At 34.6% G+C, this 14,166-nt stretch overlaps 1 protein-coding gene across 3 annotated transcripts in view; it reads left to right on the top strand.

The window, feature by feature from the left end:
- LOC106709948 (peripheral plasma membrane protein CASK) overlaps positions 1-11,214 on the top strand; it is a 124,401-nt gene extending 113,187 nt beyond the window's left edge. For 2 of the 3 annotated variants that reach the window (XM_045679208.1, XM_045679206.1), the window contains 11 exons: positions 2,367-2,558; positions 3,232-3,396; positions 3,651-3,719; positions 4,061-4,090; positions 4,552-4,650; positions 4,734-4,872; positions 8,211-8,330; positions 8,910-9,020; positions 9,520-9,627; positions 10,163-10,338; positions 10,902-11,214. In XM_045679208.1, coding sequence (XP_045535164.1) covers positions 2,367-2,558; positions 3,232-3,396; positions 3,651-3,719; positions 4,061-4,090; positions 4,552-4,650; positions 4,734-4,872; positions 8,211-8,330; positions 8,910-9,020; positions 9,520-9,627; positions 10,163-10,338; positions 10,902-11,081 — 1,389 coding nt within the window. In that variant the 3' untranslated portion in view covers positions 11,082-11,214. The remainder of the gene's footprint in view (positions 1-2,366; positions 2,559-3,231; positions 3,397-3,650; positions 3,720-4,060; positions 4,091-4,551; positions 4,651-4,733; positions 4,873-8,210; positions 8,331-8,909; positions 9,021-9,519; positions 9,628-10,162; positions 10,339-10,901) is intronic. The other variant, XM_045679205.1, reaches the window with a different exon arrangement.
- The last annotated feature ends 2,952 nt before the right edge of the window (positions 11,215-14,166 follow it).

Below are 14,166 nucleotides of genomic sequence, written 5' to 3'. Positions count from 1 at the left end.
AGAAAGTTTAATGAAAAACCGATTGAGCCCATCGAATCAAAAATAAATCCCGTTAGTCTCATTGTTTGATATGCCGTTCGGCTCAACGGGAAACACCCGTGGAAAAGGGGTCTTTGTTGCGACCGTACGCTTTTTGTATTAGATTCTTGAAGGTATTTTTACCCTTAGCAACTTTCATACGCCCGAACAACTTTCGCATTGTACCGCAATATATTTATCTCGGCTATATTAAGGTTGAGCAACCCTATTGACATAAATGTATAGATGAAAAATCGAGATGTTTCATGGCTTCGCAAAAAGGCTAAATAATCTCTACTCAAGAGTGTTCTTTGATTTTAGACTTTGCATATAATTTTCTAGAAATTAGCCGACACATATTGTGAAAGTTAGTAAAACGTAACTATGAACTTTAAATGTCGTAAAACATTTATAGAAACACTAGCTGTCGCCCACAACTCCATTCGCGCGGAATTAAAAAAAAACATAATAAGTAGTCTACGTGTTCTTCCAGACTATGATTTTTACATCCATCCCAAATTTCTTCGAAATCCTCTAGCCGTTCTGCAATTACCTTCCACCCCACTATCCGTCGATCCATCCAAACATTCGCATTTATAATATTAGTAAAACTACTAATTCAATAATATTGTTATTTATACGTTTTTCAAAGAGATTAAGAGGGATGGCAATATTGTTGTAATACAGGTGTAACGACAGTCAATACTTGTACTACTCCAATAAATGCAGTTAAACACATGTTTTAACCTTTTGACTGCCGATGGTTGATATGGACGTTAACGTTGTCTATATTATGTCTATGTTATACCCTCAAATACCTAAACTGCTTCCGGTTTATCAAGACCGCATTTAAGAAGCTTACGCATAATCATATACGAATCAAGATTTCTGATAATGTCTAAATATCATCGTGTGTATTAGTGACTGTTTAAGCTCGAATGTAATTTAATAACTGGTTAAATTCTTCTTTGATGTTGTGACCCCGATGTCATTTAAATGTCTAAGATGTATTTGGGTAAGAAATAATACTATCAATTTATCATTCCTAGCGTAGCCTTTATGTGTCGTCCAACTGATATGTCCATTCGAAATGTACTCATTCTGTTGTCAACGTGAAAGGTCGATCAGGAAATACTAAATATTCTTTTTTACCTAAAATGTTTTTAAGAGTTGGAAATATGATTGTCCCATGAATACGACAGTAAAACTATAATTTTGTTTAAATGACATTAATGATAAAAGTCACAATCAATAAAGGTATAAAATCCTTAAAAGACTTTTATGCATAGAATTTAGATTTTTTATCGGCAAGAGCTTCAGCTACTCTACATTGGAGGTGCTTAAATTTTAGTAAACGATCGGATTAGCCTCGCCCCTGTGCCACTCTAACTAACTATTCTAGAAACGTCTCGAATGTAACGTTAAAGTCGTTAGATTCCCAAAATAACGGCCAAAAATGTTTATTCAAACTTAACCAACAAACAAATCAAAATCAAAAATACTTATTAAATCTTTGACTTTTTACTTGTAACTATTTGATACGGGTCTTCTTTATCATCTACCAACACAAAAAATACAGGGTACGAAAGCTCCTTTAGTGCAAACCAATATTTCAGTATAACTTTGCTAACTTAATAATGGATTGACTGTAACCTCAGTTAGTGTCTGATATGAATAAAAATATTTCAGTGAACTTTATAAAAGTCTAGTATACTTTAGTTGCAATATTTTACATAGAGCAGGAACTAATCCTTTGCCGGTATAATGATCGTTTTATTGCGCTGCGTATTTTCCGGGCGAGTGTCGAGAGCGCTCCACGCGACCGATGTTGGCTTCTGCGGATTACTGGATCAGTGCATCGTAGCTTGAATATCGCAAATATTCCCCCGTGCGTACGTTCAGATAGATGAATTATGTCCGGCAAATGCACAATCTGTGAAAGAGAATCTGAGAAGCGGTTATTCGCATAGTTGGTACTGTAGTGGAATATCTAAACCAAAAGTAAAGAGTTTATAATTTGAATATTTGAATGTTCTTTTGAAATGAATTTTAAAATGAACAAACGGTTTAATAAACGTTTTGTGAATATTGCTACTAATCAGCTACCGTAAAACTCATAAATAAAAAAGCACAAGCACGAAACCCAGATTTACGTCCCTGGGTTCCTACGGATATTCTACAACGATTACGTCTTCTGACTGAACTTGGTTATTGGTAAAATCTCTAAAAAATAATCCCATAAGAAATATAGTTTTTTCGTCGGATTGCACTCAATTATATATAGTGTAAGTGTAGGATGGTTCATAAATGGAATTTGTCATCACTAATTATGTGTACATTGTTCACAGGCGTTGCTTCAGGCGCACGACGTGGTGGCGCGCGAGGTGTACGGCGAAGAATCGCTGCGCGCATCGCCCCCACCTGTCAACGGCCGCGCTCCCGCCCCTGCGCAGGAAGATGATGATGACACCGAGCCCGAGTTTGAAAACGTGACCAGGGTGCGCCTCGTGCAGTTCCAGAAGAACACCGACGAACCCATGGTAAGTTCCTCCTACCTAAACTGATAACTTCAGATCTGCAATGTGAGAATAAAAGACCTAGAAGATTTTATAGACAGACGACGACGACGATATAGTAGGTACAATAGGATCAGCAAAAATTACTTCACGGTCTATGCATTTGTTCGATGCAAGCCATGCTTTCCTTTAAATTTTCCACTTACAACTCCGATTTAAACCAAATGGTTGTATTATTTGAATTGAAATAAAATAGAATAGAAGCTAAATTTATATTACTCTCCTCACTTAGAAAGCCTATAGCAAATGAAACCAATGTAGCCTATTCAATGCAGGCATATTGCTCCAATCAGAATCGGACGTCTTTAACACGACGAAATTGCACTTGGCCAATAAATTAGTCGAATGACGTCCTTTGGATGTGATTCAATCTCGAGGAGTTCTATTTCGAATAGTATTGCTTATTTAGAATTATAGTACTTTAAGGTTGTTATAAGTGATACTTAAATCTTTTTAATTTCATAATATGTAGTATTATTTCATTATAACTTTTTAAGGTTATTCAATTTATTCTTTAAAAAAAATACCAATTTTGTCTCCTATTTACCAACCTATTTTCTTTAAAAAGCTCAATTTATATTCAGCTCTGATCGGATTCCAACTATCGAGCGGAATTTGAATGTAACGGTTATTATAGGGCATAACGCTGAAGCTAGCTGACGACGGTCGTTGCATCGTGGCTCGCATCATGCACGGCGGCATGATACACCGGCAGGCGACGTTGCACGTGGGAGACGAGATCAGGGAGATCAATGGCACACCCGTCGCCAACCAGTCTGTTGCTCAACTACAGCGGATGCTGGTAAGACCACTTTTCGTGTTCGTTCATTGCTCATGGCTGAGAAACTGGAAGTCCACCCTGAACATTGCTGAATTCTTGGGAGTTATTGTGGATATATATAGCTTCCCCATGGGTTGCCACTGCCGAAGCATACATAGAATGACATGTAGTAATCCATATCATTGATTAAAAAAAAAAAATAGGGATAGTAATTTGTTTCTGATCTAGTGTATGGATAGCGGAAACCCATTATATGATTTTGTTGTAAATTACAGCGTGAGGCTCGTGGCTCGGTGACCTTTAAGATCGTACCATCGTACCGCTCCGCGCCGCCGCCGTGCGAGGTAAGCTTCACTTATTTTTGTTACTAATCTAATTAAGTTTTGAACCCCTTAGAGAGCTGTGTGTTGACTGAACGCTTACTCTATCGATTGCAACACTCCTTTAAACTGAAGCAACTCTGACGATGCTCATAGTAACAGATAATCTTGTATTGGGTTTAATTGAATGTTTGAAATTAGAAGTGTGACTAACGCCTGCTTCAAACTAATCGAAACTTAAAGCGTAGTACAAAGATTCGACAAGCGCACATAAATAACTGCTAAATGCTTGTCCTGGAAGCATAAAATCAAATCGGTGATAATAAAAACAAAATAAAAATTTTATATTTTTCCCTCCTAACTAGCTATTCCGGATAAAGCCTTCGCCCGTGCTAGTAAGTAGCTGGAGACGGAGCAGTCGCTACTTTATGTTGTTTTATGTTGGTCGTATAAACTTTATGTTATGTTGTGTTGTTTACGTCGTCCGGGCATGGCTGCGCGTCCCCGAGAAGATCTGCGTTTCTGTGCGCTTGTTGTTCTTACCATGGCTTCACTCCATCATTAATAACTTTCTTTATATTCTTTGTAAAAGTTGTTTTTCTTGTATTTCCATTTCGTTTTAACATATTGATTTATGCATTAGTATAATTATGTATTTCGTAACTTCTTTCTTTTATTCTTGTTTGTACGCTTTTGATAAACGATAGTATTAGACTATCTGTAGTTTACGTAGGTATTGATGATAGAATTTGATACCAAAAGGTAATTACATTTTCATAACTATTACAATATATTACATGCTATCGTGTCTTGCAATATAAACAAAACTGTTTTTCACATTATATTTGTATTTTAGATATTCGTAAGAGCGCAATTTGATTACGATCCTTTAGAAGATGAATTGATCCCGTGCGCTCAAGCTGGTATTGCATTCAACACTGGAGATATACTTCAGGTATTTACTTAATTTTTTTCACTGGAATCATATATTTTCAATGATATGTTGAGCCTTCAACTTATTGTTTCTTTGTTTTTCAGATAATCAGCAAAGACGACTCGCATTGGTGGCAGGCGCGCAAGGACGCGGCGGGCGGCTCGGCCGGCCTCGTGCCCAGTCCCGAGCTGCAGGAGTGGCGCGCCGCCTGCGCCGCCGCAGAGCGCTCTAACGCCGATCAAGGTAGATACAGTCTTCTCTTTCATTCTTCTCCTTGCTATACTCGAGGCTCAACTCACTTCTGCTGGAAAGTATTCAACGCATATGAAGGTTTGAACAATATTCTTTCCTCCGTGTTCCCTTTATTGTTCATCCTCTCCTTCTCAATTCAAGCAAAGCTCCCACTTCCTATATATAGGCGTGTTCGATCTCATTGTGGCCTATTTTCTTTTATTTAAGTTTTGACACCGCTGCTTTAAATATGTGGTGAATTTGCTTTCTTATCATAAAATTTTGATTTGAACGCAGACTGTTTTTTTTATGGTCAAACTCTATTGTAACTTCTATCAAGCTGTTACTGTTCTGGAGTTTTTAGAGTGTTACTAGATAAGAACGTGTTACGTTTAATCATATGGTTCTGTTAAGTTCTTTTGTGAGTTTGTTTTTAATGCATGAATTTAGTGTTAATTTGGAGTGATTTTGTCGTATCATTAACATTGTGTGTTTTCGTTTCAAATTAACATTGGACCCATAGTCGGTACGTAACTTTACTTTTATTATGCTTCAAAAACCATAACTTGAACCAAGATAAGATCATATCCTCTTGTGCATGGTATCATTAACCTGTCAAAATTTTGATAAAATCTATGTACAAAACGTACAATTGTGTAAAAATCCAAAGCTATTCAGTAGAAAGATAAAGTATTTGCTTTAGCAAGTACGTTAAATGTTATTGTTACCTGATACTTTAATGGATTAAAGGAATTTGTACAGTTCCTGACATAAGCTTAGTACAAGTGGGTAATGTTCTGAGATTTTTAAATTGTCAAGATAACTACCAAGTTTATTTGTATATGACTTTAATAGCATTGTTTAACGCAAAGTTACTTTTGATATCGGGCATCTTTGATATCGGGATTTTGATATTGGGTATCGTTTTATTATTATTTTTGTATATTTTAAAGTGTAAAATCACCAAATTACAACTGTCATTGCTTCTAAAGTTCAGTTCACTCTTATAATATTTCTAGACAGTTCTGAACCGGTATGAAAATCCGTTCACATAGATTTGAACCATTGAGCCGCACTCACATCTAAATTGACAACTCAATGTATAATGCGAGCCGATGAGCCGCGATCCACCGTCGAGATAAAACAGACGGCGAGCTTTACATCTCATATCGCCCAGTGACTTGCAACTCGCAGCTTAAAATGCAAAACATAACTATGCAATACAAATTGAGCTGAACTATGCGAACTATGAGCTGAGTTGCAGGTCATCAATATAGTGTTAATATAATAGACTTTTTTATATTTTATAAATTGTTAGAGCGTCGGTGGCTCAGGGGTTAAGCACTTGACTTGCAATCTGCAGGTCCTGGGTTCTAATCCCGCCATGTACCAATGTGTTTTTCGATTTACATATATACATTTATCCGACGTTCTTACGGTGAAGGAAAACATCGTGATGCTGCACATATCTGAGAAGAAATTCAAAGATATGTGTGAAGTCAACCCGCACTAGGTCAGCGTGGTTGACTCCGACCCTCTCAGTGGGGACGTATAGTGAGCTGATGATGATTTTATAAAATGACTAGTTAATTACACGGTCTCAGAGCATTGCCCCCAATATTGCGTGCCGAATCGTATCGATGTAGCGACCCTATTCCTCCATTACGGTGTGATTCCATTTGCGTTTGCATGACCCGTGTTGTAATGTTGTGCGGCTAGGAACCGAGGGCTGCGTGTCGCACACCGACGGCTGCGAGAATACAGGTACACTTTAAAAACCTTAATTATACACTGTATCTATAAATAATACATTTGCTTCAATTGCCAAATTGATTAACTATTGTAATGACAAACGATCGCAATTTAATTTCCACTAAATCAATGTTATATGTCAAATATATTTTTATCGAAGTTTTCACATTTTAATATCATTGTTAAATATACACTCTATCTAAAAAGACACCGAACAATAAATATAAATATACACTGTATCAAAAGTTATACACTCCATTTATATTATTTTGTCTCTTTAAAAATTTAATACTCTAAATTATTGTTACATATTCATACAATCTATTTGCAAATACACTCAACAACAATGCTTATTATATATCATATCTAAATAATTTAACATCTAAATAACTATTATTAATAATTCTCAATTTGTTAGTTCATGAGTTAATCCATTTGGTAACTAAGTATAACTAAATAAGTAAGATGAGCGTACATTTTGTATACTATAACAATAGCTTACAGCAATCCTGGCTTCAATACAGCGCACGTTTCACTTTACTCTATTCAAACAAAGTACCATTTAACTAGTGTTACAATTTAGTTTCCGTATGTAACATTGTCAGCATTTTAACTTTATGGTGTTACATTATATATTTTATTTTGTAACGAGTTTCATCTCATGAACGAGTCATTTTTTTTAATAATACAAGGTAGCACACTAGGAAGTGACCTATAGACATTCGTAATTGCAGATGCATTGCCTACCTTTAATTGGCAGGGGAGGGGACGCATAGAAAGAGAATATTTCCCTTTCCTATGCGTCCCATCCTCCGTCAAATCAACTGCCCCTTACCATCCTTTTCTTATAAGAAAAGCGTGGAAAGGGAAAGTGGACTAAAATTAGGCCTTGGGCACCAAACTCGGACGAAACGCGGCATTGTTGTGGTATTTCATTTATCGAAATTATTGATTACACACGCTATTTCTCTTTTTAGCCGACTTCAAAAAGAAGGAGGTTATCAATTCGACTGTATTTTTTTTATGTGTGTTACCCTGGTGGTCCGATTTTGTTAAAAAATATTTTAATCGAAAGGAAGTGCTTGCAGATGGGTCCCATTTTTTTTTAAAATAACTAGACTAGTAGATTTTTATTCGTTATTATTTACACTCACTAACACACTATAAGTGCTTGTAACTAGTTGGCACTTTTCAACTATACAACGTAAGTTTTGTCTAATATACGCTCGAATGTATTCACAAACACTTTAACAAGATATTTGATGAAACTTAATAGTGTTTAATACTTTTTTTTTACTTTTTAGTTTAGTGGAAACCATAGAAACATTTAGTAGTTTTCTTCGTAGTATCACACATTTAATAATTCAGAATTTAATATAGCTTTGAATTCGTAATTTTAGTACTTCAAGTACGACACTACAATGATTATTTTAGCGTGGCTTGGTTTATTTTTTTTTCGTACTAATTTGTATCCTGATAAGAATTTTAGCTCTAAAAGCACCTTATAATACACAAATTATCAATTTATCGTATTTTAAAATTAAATTGCAGTTTATGTCAATGAGAACAATTTTGTATTTGACAAACATTTGTTGCAGTCAATTGTTCGATATTTGGACGTAAGAAGAAACAATCTAAAGACAAATATCTGGCGAAGCACAACGCGGTGTTCGATCAACTTGACGTGGTAACATATGAAGAAGTCGTTAAACTACCATGTAAGTACTTTGTTACAAATAAAAATCAACGAAGTGGTAATCAGAGATGTTCTTATAGCTTCAGAAAAAGCATCTTACCGATTCTCTCGGAATACTTACACAAAAGATTATTTATTTAAAGATTTATTTATTCGAAGTTTATATAGTTAGTATAATAATTTGATTTTTTTATGTACGTTTCTAAGTTCAAGGAACAAGGAACGACTGTCTTCTTCTGTTGACCTAAGTCAGAATGAAAAATAATAATAGTAATTGATCTTAAAAGTAGGTAATTTCGCCATGGTGGGTCTGAGGTAACAGTTCATTTTGGAAAAGGGGTCACTTGTCCAAAATAGTTTAGGGATTCCTGGTTTACACTCTCGTGAGAAATTAATTTAAAACGGCTTAGCTTACGTATGATCGTCCGGTGACGTCACCGTCTCCGACTAAATTCGGAGTCCTGGGTGAGTGTTTCATCCATCTTCAGGATGAGTGTTTATTTTGGGTTCTTCACAATAGCGTGCATCTCGCAGTGCTAAGTTAAAGTAAAATTAATGCTCTGTTTGGCTGCTGTTAATTCGTTTTTAAAAAAATTCGCAGCTTTCCAAAGGAAGACGATAGTACTACTTGGTGCGCATGGCGTTGGTCGGCGTCATATCAAGAACACTCTCATAGCGCGACACCCCGATCAGTACGCGTACCCCATACCACGTAAGTACACTACTTACAGTGCGATGAGGTTATCTGGCCCGGTGAGAGGCGTTGTTATTACAGTTCTGTGAGAAAATGTGTAACACCTGACATAACAAGATATTTACTTCGATATAGAGCTTGTGGAACTTTTTGATATTAACAGGGGAGTTCTAAATAGCTATTGCAATTAAGCTTGTGCCCATTAGTACTAATAATTTTGTCGGTCGAATATTAGTATATGATTTTTCTTAGTTGAACAACAACGAATTATAAGTTACTAGCTGTCGCCCGCGACTCCGTCCGCGCGGAATAAAAAAAAAACTTTATAAGTATCCTATCCAGACTGTGTTCTACATTTGTACCAAATGTCATTAAGATCCGTTCAGCCATTCCGGAGATACCTTCAAACAAACTTACATTCATCCATCCATGTTCATTTTTTGTGGGCGATTCACTTTCGGTATTCGATTGTTGATGAATTTTATTGACAAATAAAATGTTAATGTTATATTTTCAGATACAACTCGTCCGCCCAGACCTGATGAAGAGAATGGTAGACATTACTACTTTGTGACTCACGAAGAAATGATGGCGGACATCGCAGCCAACGAGTATTTAGAATATGGTAAAAGAATTCCTTTATTTAACTTATATAATCAACACTCCATTTTTAACATGTCTCCATTCATACAATGGAAATACCTGATCAAATTATGTGGCTTTTGAAACCATATAAGCTATCGCCCACAATTACGTTGGCGCGGAATTAGAAAAAAAAAACTATGTTCTACATCTGTGTCAAATTTCAGCAAATTCTGGAGATACCTTCAAAGAAATATCCATCCAAACATTCCCATTTATATACTAGCTTTCGCCTGCGACTCCGTCCACACGAAATGTTATAAGTAGCCTATGTGTTCTTTCTGACTATGATCTACATCTATGCCAAATTTCATCATCTGTTGCGAAGTTCTGTAAATACCTTCAAACCATCCATCCATCCATCCATTTAAACATATTAGTTAGATAAGAATTATGTTAAGAAATTCAATGATATGTGTGAAGTAAACTCGCACTGGGCCAGCGTGGTTGATGACCTAATCACTGACTTAGGTGATGCGAGCTGATGATGAATGTCGTGTATGTTTGTATGTGTGAAGGCACACACGAGGACGCGATGTACGGCACCAAGTTGGAGACAATCAGACGTATTCACGCGGAGCGCCGCGTCGCCATACTGGATGTGGAGCCTCAGGCGCTCAAGGTGCTGCGCTCTGCAGAGTTCGCCCCCTACGTCGTCTTCGTCGCAGCTCCGCCTCTCAATAATGTGGCCGATGTGAGTACACCAGGAATCTTCTAGATCAGGGATTCTAAAAATCGATATCTTAAAGCATTGCTTATTCTCACTCTATCTTCTATTGACCTAACTCAGAATGAATAATAATAATAATTGATGTTAAAAGTAGGTAATTTGGTCATGGGGGTCTGAGGTAACAGTTCATTTTGGAAAAGGGGTCACTTGTTCAAAATAATTTGGGGATCCCTGTTTTAGATTGTCTCTTTTTTTAATCCAATGGATTCTATGTAATAAAGGCCAAAGTAACAAATTTATGATTTTTTACTTTTTTCTGTTAAAACATAACAAATGTTGTTAAACGTGTTTTTTTGCTAAGTAAAATGGCCTATGTGGTCTATTTTCGTATATGGTTGAAACTTTGAGAGCCTCTCCTGAAAAGTTGTTAATTTTCACATTGGCCCTTATTTTAGGAGCCATCGAATTGTCTATTTCATAATGTGATTCTTTTACCGTGCGTTTCGAGACCAAAATCTCTGTATAAAACATACGTACAGAACCTTTAATTTTGTTAATATGTACAAATATTTGTTCCATTATTCCAGTATGACGGGTCCCTGGAGGTGTTGGTACGTGAATCTGAGCAACTACGTCGTACATACGGCCATCACTTCGACCTCTGTATAGTGAACAATGACATCGATGACACCCTCGCGCAGCTGGAGGCGGCCCTCGTGCGCCTGCGCACCTCCCCCCAGTGGGTGCCCGTCGCATGGGTCTACTGACCGACCACAGACTGCTATCTTTAGAAACACTACTCTATTCTCTGAGATATAAGGTTCAATTTTACTTACTTTACTGGAGATGAATTACGACTCTATTGTCTGAGGTATAAGAAATAGTTTTACTTTCCGCTGGACGAAATACGACTCTATTGTTTTGGATATAAGGTTCGGTTTTACTTACCTTTAGACGAATCACGTCTCTATTGTCTGAGGCGTAAGGTTCAATTTTACTTACGTCTAGACGATTCAGGGCTCTATTGCTTAAGGTATAAAGTTCAGTTTTACTTACCTCTAAAAGAAGCACGTCTTTATTGTATGAAGTATAAGGTTCATTTTTACTTACGTCTAGATGAAACACGTCTTTATTGTATGAACTATAAGGTTCATTTTTACTTACGTCTAGATGAAACACGTCTTTATTGTATGAACTATAAGGTTCATTTTTACTTACGTCTAGATGAAACACGTCTTTATTGTATGAAGTATAAGGTTCATTTTTACTTACGTCTAGATTGACGAAAGACGAAACACGTCTTTACTGACTGAGGTATAAGGTTCAGTTTTCTTTACTGCATTATTCCTCTGACGTAACACTTTGGTTGTTTTTTTTTTTTTTCAAAGAGTTTGAGAGAGATCACAATATGTGATATATGTGTTTTGATTGTGGGAACTTATAGTTATGTGAGTTTTACGAATTAAAACTTATTGTTTTCAATTTATAAGCGTTATTATATCACATTTTAGGTTTCTTTATATTTTTCTTATTAATCTGTTTTATCTTTGGAATTAAATGTTTTATTTATTTAGATTAAGTTTGTTGATTAAAATTGTTCTAAATTATATGTTTTAAAGAGGCTATATTTCTTTCAAATACTACGGCTTTTGTTGTTTGTTTTTATTAATTACGTAATTTAACTTTGAAATATAATAACGCCGTAGTAGATTTGTTAAAAATTTCGATTCAAAAATAAAATGGATTGAAATTCACTAGATGAAAAGTCGATCGTGTCTCAAAAGAGGGTTCAACATGTTATTTATTAATTTAATTTTTGGTATTTTATAATTGCGTTTCTATTTTGAAATTATAACCTCAAATCTTATAAATAAATGGGGTAAAATACTTGTACTAAAATGTTGGAATTAAAATGTTTGTTTGAAAAAGTAAAGGAACATTGATTTACATATCATTTGAAAGTTGAATGTTTATTGAGAATGGAAGAATAGAATTGATTAAAAAAAAAACTCTTGTGAATGATATTTCTAGAAAACATTCACTTAAATTGGTTCGTTAATCAGTGGAAATGTAATTAAACAAACTTATACACAAATCGACAATTTATATAATATACAATATACTTGAGTCGTTCTCACTTCGAGTGTATAATTAGGAGGTCAAAACAATTTTATTATTAACATATAAAAATTTAGATAATGTAGATTTTCGTATATATTAATATATTCATTATTACGAAATTTGATCTTTATATTAACAATTACGAATTGTTTATATTAAAATTAATTAGTATGTTTAAACGAATCAAACAAATTTAGAATCGGAATGTCAAAAAAAAAAACTTTCTACAAAATAAAACATTAAAAATCGAATTAGTGTGGTTAAATAAATTCGAATGCCATTTAAGGTTATCTTAAATTCATCTTTTCGCGATCGCCGCATCCTCTCGTTATCTCCGAGTGGGATATAAATACAAAATTTGTTGGCATAACGTTATGTCACTCACTTACACAGCGGTGAGATAAAGTAGTCACGAAAGCCACGCGAGGAGTGAAGCAATGCGCGTTAACCTTTAATTGGCAGTATAAATATCTAATGTCTGAAGATAAGCTTTCTTCTTCGCGCATAATCTCTACTTTGTTAATCTCATTTAAATCTACTTCTTAAAAAAATAACGTGTTTGTCAAATTTATTTTGTTGAAACATCTGAATAAAAAATATTGTTATCTCAGATGTTTTAAAGAAAGGAAAGGATTATGTATTTGTACGATTGCTTCAAAATTGGATACACCCAGTTCATTTCAGCTTTTGTACAACGAATTCTTAATTAACAATTATGAAGGAGCTCTATAATTATAGTAATATATTAAAAAATAATACACTTTTCCTGGTTCAATATGAAAATTGACTTCTTTGTACTTAATAGCTCAAAACGATGAAACGAATATATTATCCCCAAAAATACAATATTTGAAGGCTATTGAAAGGCTGACTTTCAAAAGCTGAGTCGCTTATATGTTACTAAGGTTTACCCTTAGTGTACAACAATCGATGTAAAGATATTTATTAAATATTGAAACGGCTACGAATGCTTTTAGCTGATAATTCCAATTTATAGGTAGATTATTAATTTATTAATTTAAAAACATTATCCCATACGAATTATTAGATCTTAGAAAACGGTTTTCATTTAAAACTAGTTAAATAAAAAAAGACAAATGAATTTATATGTTACTTAAATAGTATTTATGTATTTGTTTAGACAAACATAATAGTTCTTTTTTATGTATTAAAAAGTAAAGCATTATACAAAAATAATGCCACAAAATATTTACAGGGTTATTTTACAAAAGTTTTCAAACATTTAAACTGTGTTCCATCGTAATCTATATTGTATTACCCCAAAAATATAGTTAGAAACTGTTTAGACAATTGTTTTAACCCTTTGACTATCGCTGATTTATATTTTCAATTTGGTTAAATATTACAATATTAATATGTATCGCCACATTGCTTTCAGTATACGTACCTCATTTTTAACACTATCTTCATAAACTGAAAGAAAACGTATAACTTTAGAATCATTTCAATTACGTTGGTGTATTTAAAAAAAATAGTACTTATTTGAAATACGTTGTACTTACGTACTTACGTACAACGTATTTCAAATAACTTACGTACGTACTTTTTTATTCTTTTTGAAAAACAAAGATAAGATAATCTTTGAGAATATGTGTTTGAATAAGGAGCTTTTGAAAAGTAACCCTGTATTGCATTTTATTTGGTACAAGATCGCTCAATTTAATCTGTGCCAAATAATCATTGCGAGTCATTAAAAACGGACACTAACAT

The sequence above is a fragment of the Papilio machaon genome, chromosome 9 (assembly GCF_912999745.1).
Source record: "Papilio machaon chromosome 9, ilPapMach1.1, whole genome shotgun sequence".
Taxonomy (NCBI): domain Eukaryota; kingdom Metazoa; phylum Arthropoda; class Insecta; order Lepidoptera; family Papilionidae; genus Papilio; species Papilio machaon.
This window is presented reverse-complemented; position numbering and strand designations above follow the sequence as displayed.